General features: G+C 40.9%; 2 protein-coding genes across 4 annotated transcripts; one reads left to right on the top strand and one right to left on the bottom strand.

The window, feature by feature from the left end:
* Positions 1-640: 640 nt before the first annotated feature.
* arf6b (ADP-ribosylation factor 6b) lies at positions 641-3,026 on the bottom strand. The gene is made up of 2 exons (XM_037241733.1): positions 2,865-3,026; positions 641-2,653 (listed from the first exon to the last, which is right to left on the bottom strand). Exon 2 carries the CDS (start codon positions 2,078-2,080, stop codon positions 1,553-1,555), a length of 528 nt encoding a protein of 175 aa, XP_037097628.1. The 5' UTR covers positions 2,081-2,653; positions 2,865-3,026; the 3' UTR covers positions 641-1,552.
* Positions 3,027-3,974: 948 nt separating this feature from the next.
* On the top strand, positions 3,975-13,684 carry aspg (asparaginase homolog (S. cerevisiae)). 3 transcript variants are annotated; one of them, XM_037241729.1, is made up of 19 exons: positions 3,975-4,102; positions 4,170-4,490; positions 5,101-5,227; positions 5,731-5,766; positions 7,225-7,336; positions 7,407-7,532; positions 7,613-7,696; positions 8,089-8,215; positions 8,305-8,417; positions 9,254-9,439; positions 9,518-9,631; positions 9,705-9,824; positions 10,612-10,707; positions 10,804-10,967; positions 11,704-11,790; positions 12,146-12,245; positions 12,320-12,385; positions 12,471-12,521; positions 12,873-13,684. In XM_037241729.1, exons 2-19 carry the CDS (start codon positions 4,241-4,243, stop codon positions 12,912-12,914), a joined length of 2,001 nt encoding a protein of 666 aa, XP_037097624.1. In that variant the 5' UTR covers positions 3,975-4,102; positions 4,170-4,240; the 3' UTR covers positions 12,915-13,684. The 3 variants fall into 3 exon arrangements, with proteins under 3 accessions (XP_037097624.1, XP_037097625.1, XP_037097626.1); XM_037241730.1 differs by lacking the exon at positions 5,731-5,766; XM_037241731.1 differs by lacking the exon at positions 12,471-12,521.
* The last annotated feature ends 839 nt before the right edge of the window (positions 13,685-14,523 follow it).

Raw genomic sequence — 14,523 nt, 5'->3', positions numbered from 1 at the left:
GTTCATTTCTGAACAAGGGAAAAAAAAAAAAAAGTTTCATGGTGAATTCACACAAGATCTCAGTTTTACATTATCTTGGGTATTTTTATTTGCTCTTTCAAATGTTTCACTTCCCTTTAAATGAATAGAATTTTTTTTTACTTTATATATATTTCTAACTGACACCTGAAGAGGGGTGTGTAGACTTTTTTTAATCTAGTTGATTGCAATTTTCAGAATAGAAAAGTGAACTAAAATGTGCAACTTCCTAAATCAGTAATTTATGCAACCATCGTTGTGCCAAAGGGCACATGCTAAAATAAAACCACTTTGTTTCAGTCAAGTGATCTTTATTCCACACCCAACATTAATGTACGCAATGCAGCAGCCCATTCTCACGCAAACAATCATGAGGCTATGCTGTTCCTCCAGAGAGACCAACGGTTTAACTTCCTGTTTTGCACATTCTCCCATTGACGGGCAAGGGCATGGTGGGTAGAAACATTCAATTTGAGGTTTCTATGAAGTCTCTCTGGGCAGGGAAGTTAGTATTTGCAGCCTGCACAAAGACATCCTGTGGATTTGATTCAAAGAGCTTTCACCAACATGCTTTGGCTAAATCTGTCTTGGTATATATAAAATAAAATTACAAACAAAGCCATAGATTTCAAATCACTTTTTTAATAAGACATTACAATGACAAGGTCTGTACATAGATCCCGCACCCCACCCTGATCAAAACAGGAGCTGCAACACTTTTGACCGAATGACAGAAGGTCCCTGGTGGAGGTTTGCTGCACTTCATGCTACAGATACAGGCTTTCATGATCATGTCCCAATACTGGGACTAATCAATATCAGATTGCGAGAACTTGGGAGTTGAAGGACATTCCTTTGGAGAGCGTACGATTCCTCCCTCAAAATTGGGGAAAGAAAATGCATCCCAAGTTCCAAACAAGCATGTTATTGGAGGCCCATTTGTTGAATAGCACATGTAGGTATCAAGACATGACACTTCGGTTTACTATACAGCCCATATAAGGGAAATTGAGCGCGAGGGCTAATGAAATGTGAAGTATTTCTTCTCTCAAGTCAAGACAGATGGCAATGGCGTTAATCTCTCATTTTGCAGCAATTAATATCTTTCCAACAAGTACTATTCAACATAGTACTGGGTCAAAGTCCATCAAACGTTTAAGATCCCCTTTAACTGAAAACAAGCAAAAATTAAAGCCCAGCCTAAGAATGCAGAGAAATTGAGCATCATTGGAAAAATTATATAAAACAGGAAAAAAAAAAAAAAAGACAGGCAAAGATGGTGAAGTGTTTGTTGCTTCTACAAAAGAACCAATTTGTTGAATAATCAATAAGCAAGCCCTAAAACGTCGTGATAAATGTCTGCTACACAGGACAAGCATTTCTTTTAAACCAACATCCCAAAGCAATTAGTAATGGGGTAATTGCAGTATTAAAAAATAAATGAGGCTAATCAATTTATACTTAACCATACTCATTGGAGAGGTTCTTTGCAACTTTATGATAGTTTTGACCTAAAACAGTCAGCACTCAATCATTAAGATTTGTAATTAGAGGTTAGCCAAGTCAGGCCTTCATAGAGTCCATCACCTGTGGTCGCGCACGAGGGTTGAACATACCAATTTCTATCTCGGATGCGTGTCAATCCGAGCTTCTCTTGGATTTCGTGCGGCTTCATGGCGTCGGGAAGGTCTTGCTTATTGGCGAATATCAAGATGATGGCATCCCTCATCTCCCTGTCATTGATGATACGGTGGAGTTCCTGCCGCGCCTCGTCGATGCGATCCCGGTCAGCGCAATCCACCACAAAAATGAGCCCCTGGGTGCCTGTGTAGTAGTGTCGCCACAGGGGGCGAATCTTATCCTGGCCGCCGACATCCCACACGTTGAACTTGACGTTTTTGTAGGTGACCGTCTCCACGTTGAAGCCCACGGTGGGGATCGTGGTGACGGACTGTCCCAGTTTCAGTTTGTAGAGGATTGTTGTCTTTCCGGCGGCATCAAGTCCAAGCATTAATATTCTCATCTCCTTGTTCCCAAATATCTTTGAGAGCATCTTCCCCATTTTCAACTCTTATGCATAAATACCTTGCTGGTAATGAGAAAATCAGGCAGGAGCACTCTTGCTTATTCTAGAGGAGCTTTGGTTCAATTACAGGCTTACTGGTGAAAGCATGACTCCCAAGAACGATTTTACAAATACACTCTCATGGTGAGTCAAACTATGCAGTGAGGCGCATGGACGTGTACATTCAAAGTAGGACAGTGTGCGAGTGGGGCCTTTTCACACCATGCCTCGTTTCCTCTACAAACTTGGTAGCAGCTGTTTCGCAATGGGCATTCTTGAACACGAAATCAGCCAACAGGAGAGTTTCCAGGCTACGATGTATTAAACGGGGAAATTGGATCACTAAACGCCGCGGTGAAGTCCCTTCGGGCAACGTCTGACGCGCCTCTTGACCGGTTGCACCCCGGCTCTCTGTCACCACTACCGGCTAAGAAAAGCAGCTTTCTGCGGCTAACGCAAATCCAGCCAAAGCTTAACTTCACCTTCCAGGTTGCGGAGGTCCTCGACAAGCAAGTCCTCGGTGACTCAGCGACATGTGCAATCAACCAGGAAAGTTCACGTCTCGCCCCCCTGTGAAGATTACATAGGAGTGTCAGGCAACCCAAATTAGCCCATGTCCGCTAATGACGGCTAGCTAACTAACTAGCCTAGCAGGCTAGCTCGCTAACAGTTAGCGGTAAGAAACCACCCGGATATTGTTGCAAAATAAGCGGCACAATATAACAATACGAACATCAAGAGACTCTAGCCAAAGATATTTTGTGGAATATAAGCAATTTACCTCAGTTCTTCCCCCAACTTTCGATTAATTTCCCCCGGTAGTAGCCTTTCTCCTTTAAGCCGAGCTGGTCGCGGCGCCGATATACCGGAAAGGTGTGGAGCTGCCTTCGCTGCCACTTCCTGCCCTTGACTTCTTCATTCACTTGCGGATGGAGCTTTCTGGCGATCAGGACGACAAAGTGATGCAAATAAAACTTTCCAAGACTTCTTCACCGCAAGACTTCTGCATTTCAAAGACATCAAAGCAAACAGGCAAACATTTTTCGACCAAAGAGTACTTCAAACTCACTCCAAGACCTGAGACATCAAAGGGCTGTTACAGATATATTAATATTTCCAAAAATGTATTTAATCGGTGGTTCTGGATATTCTGGCAGAAAAAAACACTTTGGAAAACTTAAACCTTATGTTCGATTAATTACAACAACGTTATTACTTCAACAGAAAGAGCAACATTGCCACCCTGTGGTGCACAGACGTAACTACATGAGTTATGAATACTCAGTTGATGTGCCTTTGTAGCAAATGAAACGACTGAAATGGAAAGAATTTAAATAGATTATTAATCACACGAGGGGAATTTTACTGCCACTGCTGCAATATTCAACTCCACCCCAAAATGTGATTATTTGCGGATGAACCGCAATGATCAAGGGTTTTATTCATCATGACAAACTGTATGTATATAAAGAAAGATACATACTTGTGAGTCAAATATGGGTTAACGCACTGGAGTTAGATAATGATTTCATTATAGATATTTGTAATTCATATAGCAGATATCTGCAAATGAATTTTAGAAATCTGTTGAGACAAACCTTTTTTATTATTGAAAATAAACCAATGTAGTACAAAAATCCATCGAATTTACACGGAGTTCTTAATATTATGCTTACAAGTAACTCCTAAGAAACATCTCTTGTCACAAAGATGGGGAAAATGACGTTGATGTTCTGAAATGTACTTTATGCCTCGGAAGAAATAATATAGTTACAAATTTACGAATATCTTAAACGTGTTTTACTCGACAAATCTGTATCACAGAAAGAGTTTGAGCAACACAATTATTCTCTTTATTAGTTAATAAGTAAAAAGGTCTTTATGGCTTGCCATAGAGTCGCTTCGGTCCGAAGGTAGACACGCCCCTATGAATGATGTCACAGGAACTAATCCCCCCACAAAGTAAACATATAAAAAACTGACACATTGGGGCAGAGGAAGCAGATCAATAATCATAAGGTACGTCGATTGCACTACTAACATCGCCTTTAGACCTGTCGCTATTATAATAGAGGTTTCATTTCAGTTTTTGGGGGTGACGTTTAAAGACCACCGTGGGTTTACACATTTGAAGAAGCAGCATTGACTTCACTAGTTATGGCGCAGACTCCTCCGGACACCTTGACGCCACTTGCCAGGGCTCTGTCCCACCATAATCTGGACGCGGTCGCTTCAAACGAGGTGGTCTCGCCTCGAACTTCCCAGGTCCATCCGTGCCGAAGGAGGCAGTTAACAAGCTGCGGATCGTTCGATGGAAATGAACTTGCCAGATCTCCCAGCGTGGCCGAAGCGCGCGTCCTGGTCATCAACACAGGAGGAACCATCGGAATGACGCTTACCGATAACGGTAGCTATCGTATACTGATTACACAACTATTGATTGCAACTGTTTGCGTCTGTGCGGCCAAGGTCAAGCTGCTAGCTATTTGATAGCCATTTTTATTCATGTCATGCCGAATACGAGACAGCCTCACCAAATGCAGGTCATGCTTATAACGGAACAGGTGATCTTGATATTCAGGACTTCATCTTATTTCCATATTTATTAGAAATGTAATTTGCAGAATGAATTTTGTAAGTGGACGGACACAAGAAAGGACAGATCAAAATCAAGAAAGCACAACACTATTATGCTCTGACATGACAGACAGCATAACAAATTTACTCCACTCACACAGGAAGTTGTATCTGAATAGTAATTGTTGATTTTAGATTGTAATATTCTAAAAACAAATGACACTTGGAAATGTAAATAGTATAATACAAATAAAAGGTATTTGTTCTTCATTACATCATGGACGGATGATGGAATTAAATATGGTCTGATTGTAATGTCACGTGAACCACTAGAGTGCAGTATGACACTTGTATGTACTGTAAATAGGAGTGCAATTGCAGAAAAGCCCAAAAGCCTCTATTGTGAAATAACATGCAGTAATTGTGTTTCTCCCTCACAGTTCTTTCACCAAAGGCAAATGCATTTGTGCAGATTTTGCGCAAGCTACCCATCCTCCACGATGAGATGTATGCACAGCAGACCTGCATGTATGAGTACTATGGATCCGAACGCACCTTAGTCCTGCCGTAAGTGGACCCACTATTCCATACAGGAGGACAAAGTGCAGTTTCCATTGTAATCCAACCAGGGATGGCACAATCGTATGTTAAAATCCTTAAAGACAACCATCATTGCTGTATGTCGTTCTCTGGAACGTTTGTGGTACTTAGTCATAGTAGTGGCAGACAAAAATAATTTTACGTGTACTCAGATCACGCTGAGTCAATCACTCAGTTGATTCAACTCACATGAGGTTCTAAAGTCACAAGATCCAACTCCACGAAAACTAACATTGTTACAATCCTACAACAAGCAATTACAACCAAAATGTTAAAAATGTGCAAACATTATATTAGGTACATTTATAAGAACTAAATGAATTTTAACAGCAATGGAAATTTGATCAGTAAATATCCTAATATCTGCATTTTGTCTGTTGTCTAACAATTTCTCCAAGTTGTTTATGATCACAGTGATGTGTATATTTTGTGACTGGGTCGGGTTTTAACGTGAATAATGACTTTTGCAGGATGCCGAGCGCTCATTCTGACCATTTAATCCACAGGTGGAGTATATCTGGTAGCCTTGTGTTTTGCCTGCACTGCCCTTGCGAGTGGTTGGGTGGGTGGCTATGCTCTATGTCAAACATCCAAACATCACCTGCTTGCCTGACACACAGTTATATGAATCTCCACTTGTCCGCATTTTCCCAAGATGACTTGCAGTCAAAGTACAACCATATATTCCTGTTTACACTTATTATTTTGCATGATTTGTTGCTGTCCAGTACAGTCAACAAAACCTCTTCAAACTTTTCAGAGGTGATAACTTGTAGCAATCCGATTTTCTTATATCTTGCATGCTCTTGCACCTAGTAACATTTTAGTAAACATTGACATGAATATCCAGGCATTAATAGTGTTTGCACTAACTGTTAGCTCATATGCAAGTCTAATGCAAGTGCCTTGGAACTCTTACCTCTAGGTAAGAAAAATAATGTGATTGTTTTTTTATAAACTGATTTCATTGTGTCAGCTGATGTTTGGCGCTGATGCTACTGATACCTTCACACAAGTGACAATTTAACGGTCCTAATGGTGGCGTCCAACAACAACAAAAGAAAAAAAGGCACATGTGTTGTTGTCGTAATAATCAGGATTGATTATTCTGATTCAATGGGGCTGCACCTCAGGCCACGCTTTAGCAGGTACAGTCAATGTGTCATGTCATAAAGGGCGTTCTTCTCATGGCAAAGATTATCAGCGACATATGTTCTAGGGTGGTGTACGTTTGAGACTGATTAGAAGAACCTTGCTTTGGTCGACTGGGACTCGCTTCTTCATCCCCCTGCTGTTCCATTCAGATCATCTTCATGTCCCATAATAGGCTGGCCCATGCTAATCCGCTGTGTGTGCCTGCCCTGTTTCTTAAAAAGGGAGATTATACGGAAAATGAGCCTAACATGCAGAGTTTAAATTCTGCGTCACAGGTGGGGACCACCCGCTGCTGGAGTTAACTCGACTTGAAAAAGGCAACATTAATATGCGTACTGTACATCCACCTCTCACCCCCCAGCAATGCAACTCAAATGATTCGCCAAATAACCCACACGACATAGCCAATCATCTACTTTATGTTGCGCTAGTCTCACAGGGTGTTAAGCTTTCACTGAAGAGAAAAATGGCTAATTTGATGCCATTGCCTCACAATGTGATCCTCCTTTTTACACTCCTTAATTTAAGTTTCACTTCCCCACCGCACGGGTTCTGCTAAATAGTTTCTCCCGCTTCATAAAGCTACTGCAGAAGAAAAAAAATGTAACAAGCGCTTAATCCAACGTGCGTGACAAAGAATAATCATTTTCACAGTGAAGCCAATCAACTTTTATTAACATGTTTTATGTGGCTTGGAGTGAACTTCTGCACTTTTGGTGACACTAACAATGTTTATCTGGAATTTTGTTGTTTTTGATGGATGTTGATTAATGATGGTCGTGTAATCATGTTTTTTTTTTCTGTTTCAGTATGAGTAAAAACAAAAAGAGGATAATATACACCATTATAGAGTACAATCCTTTATTGGACTCGGCCAATATGACCACAGACGACTGGGTTAGAATAGGAAAGGACATTGAGGTACCTGAAAATCACCACCTATTTACATATTTTTAAAACAAGGCAATCTGAAAGTATTTTATTTTTCCAGAAAAATTATGAAAACTACGATGGCTTCGTGATCCTTCATGGCACAGACACCATGGCTTACACGGCCTCAGCGCTCTCCTTCATGTGTGAACATTTGGGCAAGCCCATCGTCCTCACCGGCTCACAAGTAAAAGCAAAAAAAAAAAAAAAAAGAAATAGAAACATTTTGAGTCCAAATACCTGCCTCACTTACTCTTTGACCTCCAGGTGCCTATTTATGAGATGAGGAATGATGGCAGAGACAACCTGTTGGGGGCACTGTTGATTGCCGGCCAGTTTGTCATTCCTGAGGTGAGCTATGGTGTGATAAGTGCGGAAATAAAATAGTCAAAGTTAAACCAGATGAAAGAATAATTCCATAATCTCACTTACCGTAATTACATCAACTACTTTATGACTACGGTGAGATATTGCATTAGGTGTGATCTTTGGCGGCATTCAGAGGACTGCTAATGAGACTGCTTCTTTGTGTTTTGCAACATTTAACAGCAATGATCAGGAACAGGATAAACGCTGAAGCTTCTCTTCAAGTGCACGATTCAAATGCAACAAATGCCATCATTTGTCCACAACCACTAACAAAACAAAACTATAGTTTGCATCATAAATGATTATTTGTTGTTTGCTTGCTTGCTACGGAAAAAAGTAGTGCATCGATTAAAACGTCACTTGTTTCTCCTCAGGTGTGCTTGTACTTCTACAACAAGCTCTATCGAGGAAATCGTGTGACCAAAGTGGATGCCGGGAGTTTTAATGCATTCACGTCACCTAATTTGGCTCCGCTTGCCACTGCAGAGGTTGATATTGCAAGTAAGTTTGTAAGCACAATGGATTGGTGTCGTGTGTCAAAAAAATTTTTTGTCCTAGTCTATTTATTTGTCTGTCATCTTTCCCTGCAGTAAACTGGGACACAGTGTGGAGGGCAAACACGACAGTTAAGTTTCAGGTCTCCACTGAGCTCAACAGGAATGTCGGCCTGCTAAGGCTCTTCCCGGGAATAACTGCTGCTACTGTATGTGGTCCTCTGAAACTATTTTTTACATTTATTTTATCATGAGGAATGCTACTAACTAAAGCATTTTGAATGAACGGTTTATTCCTAGAAGAATTTCCAGATCAAAAATGTTGTGGACAAACTGTCCAGACACTCTTGTTTGCGCTAACTGTGATAAAATAATGTTAACTTCGGTTTAATTGTGCAATTATCCCACTTCTTACTTTCCCGCTCGTGTAACTCCAACCAGAGCTCAGCTCAGAAACAGATAGGTTGACGTTATGGGCCATGACCAATCGCCTAGTAAAGAGGAAGGCTTGGCATTGACAGCGAAGCGTTTAGTTGCAGCTCGCGTTTCCGAGACCACCAGGACGGTGACTTTACTATCTCAATCTGCTCCGGCAGCCCAGTACGACCATCAAGGCTTTCTTATAGCGCTTAACTGTTTTTATGAGGCGCCGTTTTGATGGGGCACCAGACTCATGCGTGCGTGTCGGCGCTATGAGAGCGTCATTGCTAATCCGCGTCAAGCATTTCTTGTCAAAGTGCTTATGGCATCAAAAAATAGACCGTTTTACTGCCCAGCCTCAATCTCATATTTTGTGCTAACTTCCCCACAGTTGCCAAATGACTTTACGCTTGCTAACACCTTCAGATTAATTGCTGTCCTTGCGGACACCGCCATCATCTGCTGTTCTAGTCATATGCCATGGCTAATGACGTGGCACCTGGTCTCCAGCAGATGGGCTTTTAGGAGCATGGATGGGTTTGGACATGAGAGAGATACAAAAAATAACCTGCTTTCTACTAATCTTCCATACATTCTGAGTATTTATAATGCACTTTATTCTTAGGTGAGGGCTTTTCTGCAGCCTCCTATGGAGGGAGTGGTACTGGAGACGTATGGCAGTGGCAACGGGCCAGATAACCGCCCTGACTTGTTGGAGGAGTTGAAGAAGGCCACTGACTTTGGCGTCATCATTATAAACTGCACGCAGTGTTTGAGGGGTACGGTGTCTACGTCCTATGCCACTGGCAAGGTTGTCCCCCTATTATTATGACTTACTAAATATTTATTTCATATTTTGGGCATTCATTAAAACTTAAATGCAATTTAGGTATTGACTGACGCCGGGCTGATAACTGGTTTTGACATGACTCCAGAGGCCGCCTTATCAAAGCTGTCTTATGTCTTGGCAAAGACAGACCTAAGTCTTGACGCTAAGAAAAAGGTTAGTGTGTACATCAACGGGAGGTCACGCTAAAATAAAAACTGCTTGCAAATATGCGTGTGTTTGCACATAGATGATGGGCCAGAACTTGCGTGGTGAGATGACGGCTGATTTGGCAGGAGCCAAGTTTAGTCTGAGTGATAGTCGATTCATCCAGGTCATCGCTAAGGCTTTGAGCATTAGCTGCAAAGAGGTAAATAATGCCCATTGGTCTTAATGTCCCTAACATGCTCAATAATAGAATTTTAAGAAATCAGTACTGCTCAGATGCCTAACACTGCTTGTCTTAATTGGGAGTTGATTTTGAATGTGTTTGCATTTGAGATCTAATGTAGACACATTTAGTGTAGATACACTGATAGGGTTGACAAATTATTTTGTTCTTATGATTATTTTGAACTGCTGACTTCGAACTGTGAATTCTGTCTGTGCTTGCTGTAAACTTGAGTTGTGCTCCACCCGGGAGTGTAAACATTTGTTAGCTGACCATTGTGAAAACAAAGAGATAAGACCACCTCTGCAACTTGCTGGAATCAGTTTGCAGAGACGACCCCAGCAGAAGCTTTCATAAGATAAAGACATGTTCTGCACACCCGACCTTCCTTGTTGAGAATAAATACAATTGCTGCGGGAGTTTGGAGTTTCTGCCAAGTTTTTCACAAAATGATGCTGGCTCTACCCACTTGCAAGCATAAAATGGCCAAACTGTCTCTTGTGTAATTCTTGAATCAAAGGTAGAGTGAGGAAAAAACTCTTATCACACACTAAGACAACAAAAGGAGCATTAAGTGTGCTGTCAAAATAACAAGATGGCCATTACGCCTGCTGGACGAGCAAAAGGGATTGATACTGTTTGAGCTGATACCACTAAAATAGATTCCTAAACTTTAAACAGCGATATAAAAAAAAAAAAAAAAAAAAAAAGACTCTTTCTATGCCTATGCGGTCCATGCGGCAGTTTAAGTTTATGCTGTCCACAGGAGCTGGAAGCCATCCGTGATGCTCTGACACCCTCGCTGGCCTGTGCAGCCACAAAAATCGGTGACATTGAGGCCTTAGAAACTCTAAAAGAAATGGCAAGTCACGCGTTCACGTTGTCAAGCGCCATTACCCGTTGGCGTTCTTCCACAGTCAATTGATTGCTGTGATGTCCTTTTTTTCCCCCATCTCAGGGCAGTAATTTATGTCTGAGCGACTATGATGGACGGACCCCTCTGCATATTGCTGCCTGCGAAGGAAACCTGAAAGTGGTGCAGTACCTGCTGACAGTTGGCGCCACCGTTTATGCAAGAGATCGCTATGGTGACACACCCCTGTGCAATGCTGTACGCTTCAGGTAAGCCAAGCTGTCATTTAAATGCTTCCTTTTGTTGTCACTGAAGGAGTTCGTACGAGGGATGGGTGACAGGATGGGAATAAAGAAGCTAGGGGAATAACAGAGGTTAATACACGATTCAAGCTATTGAGGCTAATTGGTTTGTCCATTGCTTATTAATATCGTCATTCCGTGACATTGCCCTAAATATTCAGCTATGTGTTTTCTTTAATTCATATCGGCCTGAGGGAGAAAACGTATGTTGGAGCTGTGCCAAATGACCGTTGTCGTATTTTAACGGTTGGCACGGCAAGCAGCGACACGTTTGCTTCGTTGGTTGAGGGAGGCCTCGCAAGCATGCCTTCACTTCCTTTGCTGCACATTCCATGCCTTCCTCTACTGCTACTAATTGTGACAGCACGTTTGTCAATACTCAGTTAGCTGAGTCCTTTTAAATTAAAATGTCAAAGTCTTTGAAAGAGACGGGTGTGGAAATGCGGGTGTGGCCTCGGAACCTGTCCTGCAGCTTGATGTCAGTTTCACTGATTGTACATACATAGTCTGAAAGATTAACTATCAATGTGCTAGCATTTACCTGTGATGAAATCTTTTTGTTTGGGTTGTTGATTTTCTGAATGGCACCGTTGCACTTTGAACGGTTGGAGTGTATGCAGGTGACAGGGCTCGTGTCCCTACTTGTCAGTTTTGTAATGGCGACACTATTTTTAGCGTACAATGCTGACATCATTTGACCTAGGCACAAGGATGTCGTCAAGCTCCTGAGGAAGACGGGAGCCCACTTTTCCCGAGACGAGTTGGATGAGGCGGGATCGGAGCTGTGCAGGTCTCACACACCCCCATAAACGCACACACACTAACCTATCCTACAGTAGCATAGCTAACACAAGCCCAACCAGTTTGCTGGCACTTACATATACAAGAGGAATGCTCCCTGACTGCATAGCGTTGGATCACCCCCATATCTGGAGCCCCTGTTGTCGTAGATGTTTGCATGCTCAACTTTTACATACACATCTTGTGAGCTCGGAGCATGGGTGGTTTAAAAAAACAACAACCCACACACATTGCAGGTGCTGATTAAGCATCTCAAATATGCTGACCTCATTTACTAAAACGCTACAAGACAAGTTTTGGAAACAATTGTTCTCATTAGTGTTTTTTTTGTTGGCATTTGTCAGCCTGGTTGTCAGCGGCGATCTGGAGGGCCTGGAAATATGGAGTCTCGCTGGAGCTGATCTGAGTAAACCAGGCTATGATGGGCAGACAGCAATTGAACTGGTGGGTGCTTTGAATATATTATATAGCACTGAAATAATACTTTTTGACTTGGTATGCATTTTTCTTTTGTCCAGGCCAACGCTGCTGGTAAACCAGAAATGGCAACCTTCATAATAAGCCTCCTAAACAAAACAATGAAGGTAAACACTGTTTTAAAAACTCAAATCTACTGTTGACCATCCAATACATGTCTATTATCCAACTCTTTTGTCTGCCTAATTCCAGACAGCATTTGCAGAATTGAATGAATATGATGATGATGATGATGAGGAGGAGGTAAAAGAAATTGTGTGAATCCCCCGTGTGAATATTCCTCATCCTTTCAGCATGCAATCCCATTAAGCATGACTTTTGATTTGAATTTTACTTTCTAAACATCACCCCATGCCTGTTTGGCATCTGTGTGTAGATCCTTTAGTCGGTATTCTGTTCTCCCAAATGATCCATCAGGTGGAGGTACACAAAGTGTTGAGTAATCAAGAACATTGCACACTAAAATTCACTAGAAGGGTTTTTAAGTAAGTGGGAGAAGAATTGGAATTTGTAAGATTTTTAAAATGGGGTTTCAAATGATGTGTGTTTAGTCTTGTTGATCCTAATTTTATTTTTGTATCTTCTTGCATCCAGAACGGCGTGATTGAGTTCACAGCTTCTCCTGCTGGAATGTGAGCTTCGGCCACTTGGTCCAGTCTACAAGTTGCTTTCACTTCCTCCCGCTCCGTCCCCAAGTACACACTAAAGCACTAAAGCTTGTTTGCAGCCACCAAAAATTACAACCTTCCCGTCCAATCACGTTCTAAGCACAAGTTTAAATGCACGTTGGAATGTTAGCACAAATTGCTTATAAGTATTTGATGTTGGTATTAATCTATATGAGGGTATCCATGATTTTATTTTTGAGGGTAAACCAAATGCTGCTGTAACTTAAAAACTGCCAGGCTGATACAGTGTAATTACTGTGACACAATACAATCAAGTTCAGGGCTTTTTATTTTTATACTTTATTTTTCTAGTAAGATAGTAACAAAGACACTTAAGAAAAGGAGATTTGCATCGTCGGCTTTGGTCAAATACCTCCATGAGTGTCCTGCTGCTGGAACACGTGTTACAAAACTGTGAAGTGACTCTGCACACCCATCCAGCCTGTTTCTCAGCCGGAAGTCGTCAAGCCGGAAGAGTGGCATAGCTCTCTCGCTGAAACGGAACTGGCAATTTCGGTTACAACGTGGATGGTTTCTGCATGCAATCTTTTTAAGAGAGTTTGTTCATGTTTAGAGTGTTTTCCTTTCACTTCTGCTGTTTGTTTTTTTTGTGTCGGGATTGTAATGAAAAAAAAATTGTCCTACTGTTTCACCAATGAATGTCTTTTTGACATGGCTGTTGTTTTGTGATAGTCTCTGTTTGAAAAAGCGAAACCAATAAATGTGATCAATCAAAAATCATTCTGTTATTAACCCACCACACACACACACACACACACACACACACATATAACCTCAAAGTTTAAATGAATTTTTATTTGATGAAATAGTATCTTGAAAGAAAGTAGAAAGTAATGATTTTTTGGGACTAATTTTAAACAAAACATAATTATTTTAAAGAGGAAAAATGCTTATTTACATTTGTATAGATGGGTGGGAAATCTTTACCAAAAGCTCCCATCTCTGTCATAAAATTCTTTGCTGTCCACATAAATGCCATCATAATGTAAAAAGCTAAAGGGAACTCATAAGAGCAATACACGACATGAAACGGAATAAAGTCCAATAAAACTTATTTTTGCCACATTGCCAGCCAATAAAAATGTACTTGAACTCAAACCTTGTCACAAGAATGAATCACTTTGGGTTTGATGCTGAACAAATTAATGTATTAATTTCCATGTTGTCCCAGAAATGTGTACACAGGGCAGTGCTTGTTCAAATACATTTTATTTTTCAAAATAAATACAGAATATATTATTTTCTAGTCTTCCTTTCTTTTAAAATTTTACAGTACCATGATATAATAATTAATTTTGGAGCTATGATTAATTTTATTGTTTTATTTTTGCAATATTGTCGATTAATGTGACGTTTACTGGACCCTTAAAAAAAAACAATCTTTCAAAAAGGCGGCTTTGGGATTTAGTAAAATCATAACCACATATATTTTTAAAATAATGATTTTTCCTTGTGATAAATCCCCAAAAAGGGGAATGCATGGAAGGGATCCCATGATTGACATGTGTTTGCCTCTCGGCGGTTAAGTGCACAAACATTGTTCCTTAAAAGAACAA

The sequence above is a fragment of the Syngnathus acus genome, chromosome 22 (assembly GCF_901709675.1).
Source record: "Syngnathus acus chromosome 22, fSynAcu1.2, whole genome shotgun sequence".
NCBI classification, from domain to species: Eukaryota; Metazoa; Chordata; class Actinopteri; order Syngnathiformes; family Syngnathidae; genus Syngnathus; species Syngnathus acus.
Note: the sequence above shows the minus strand (reverse complement) of the source record. Positions and strands in the feature narration are given on the sequence as shown.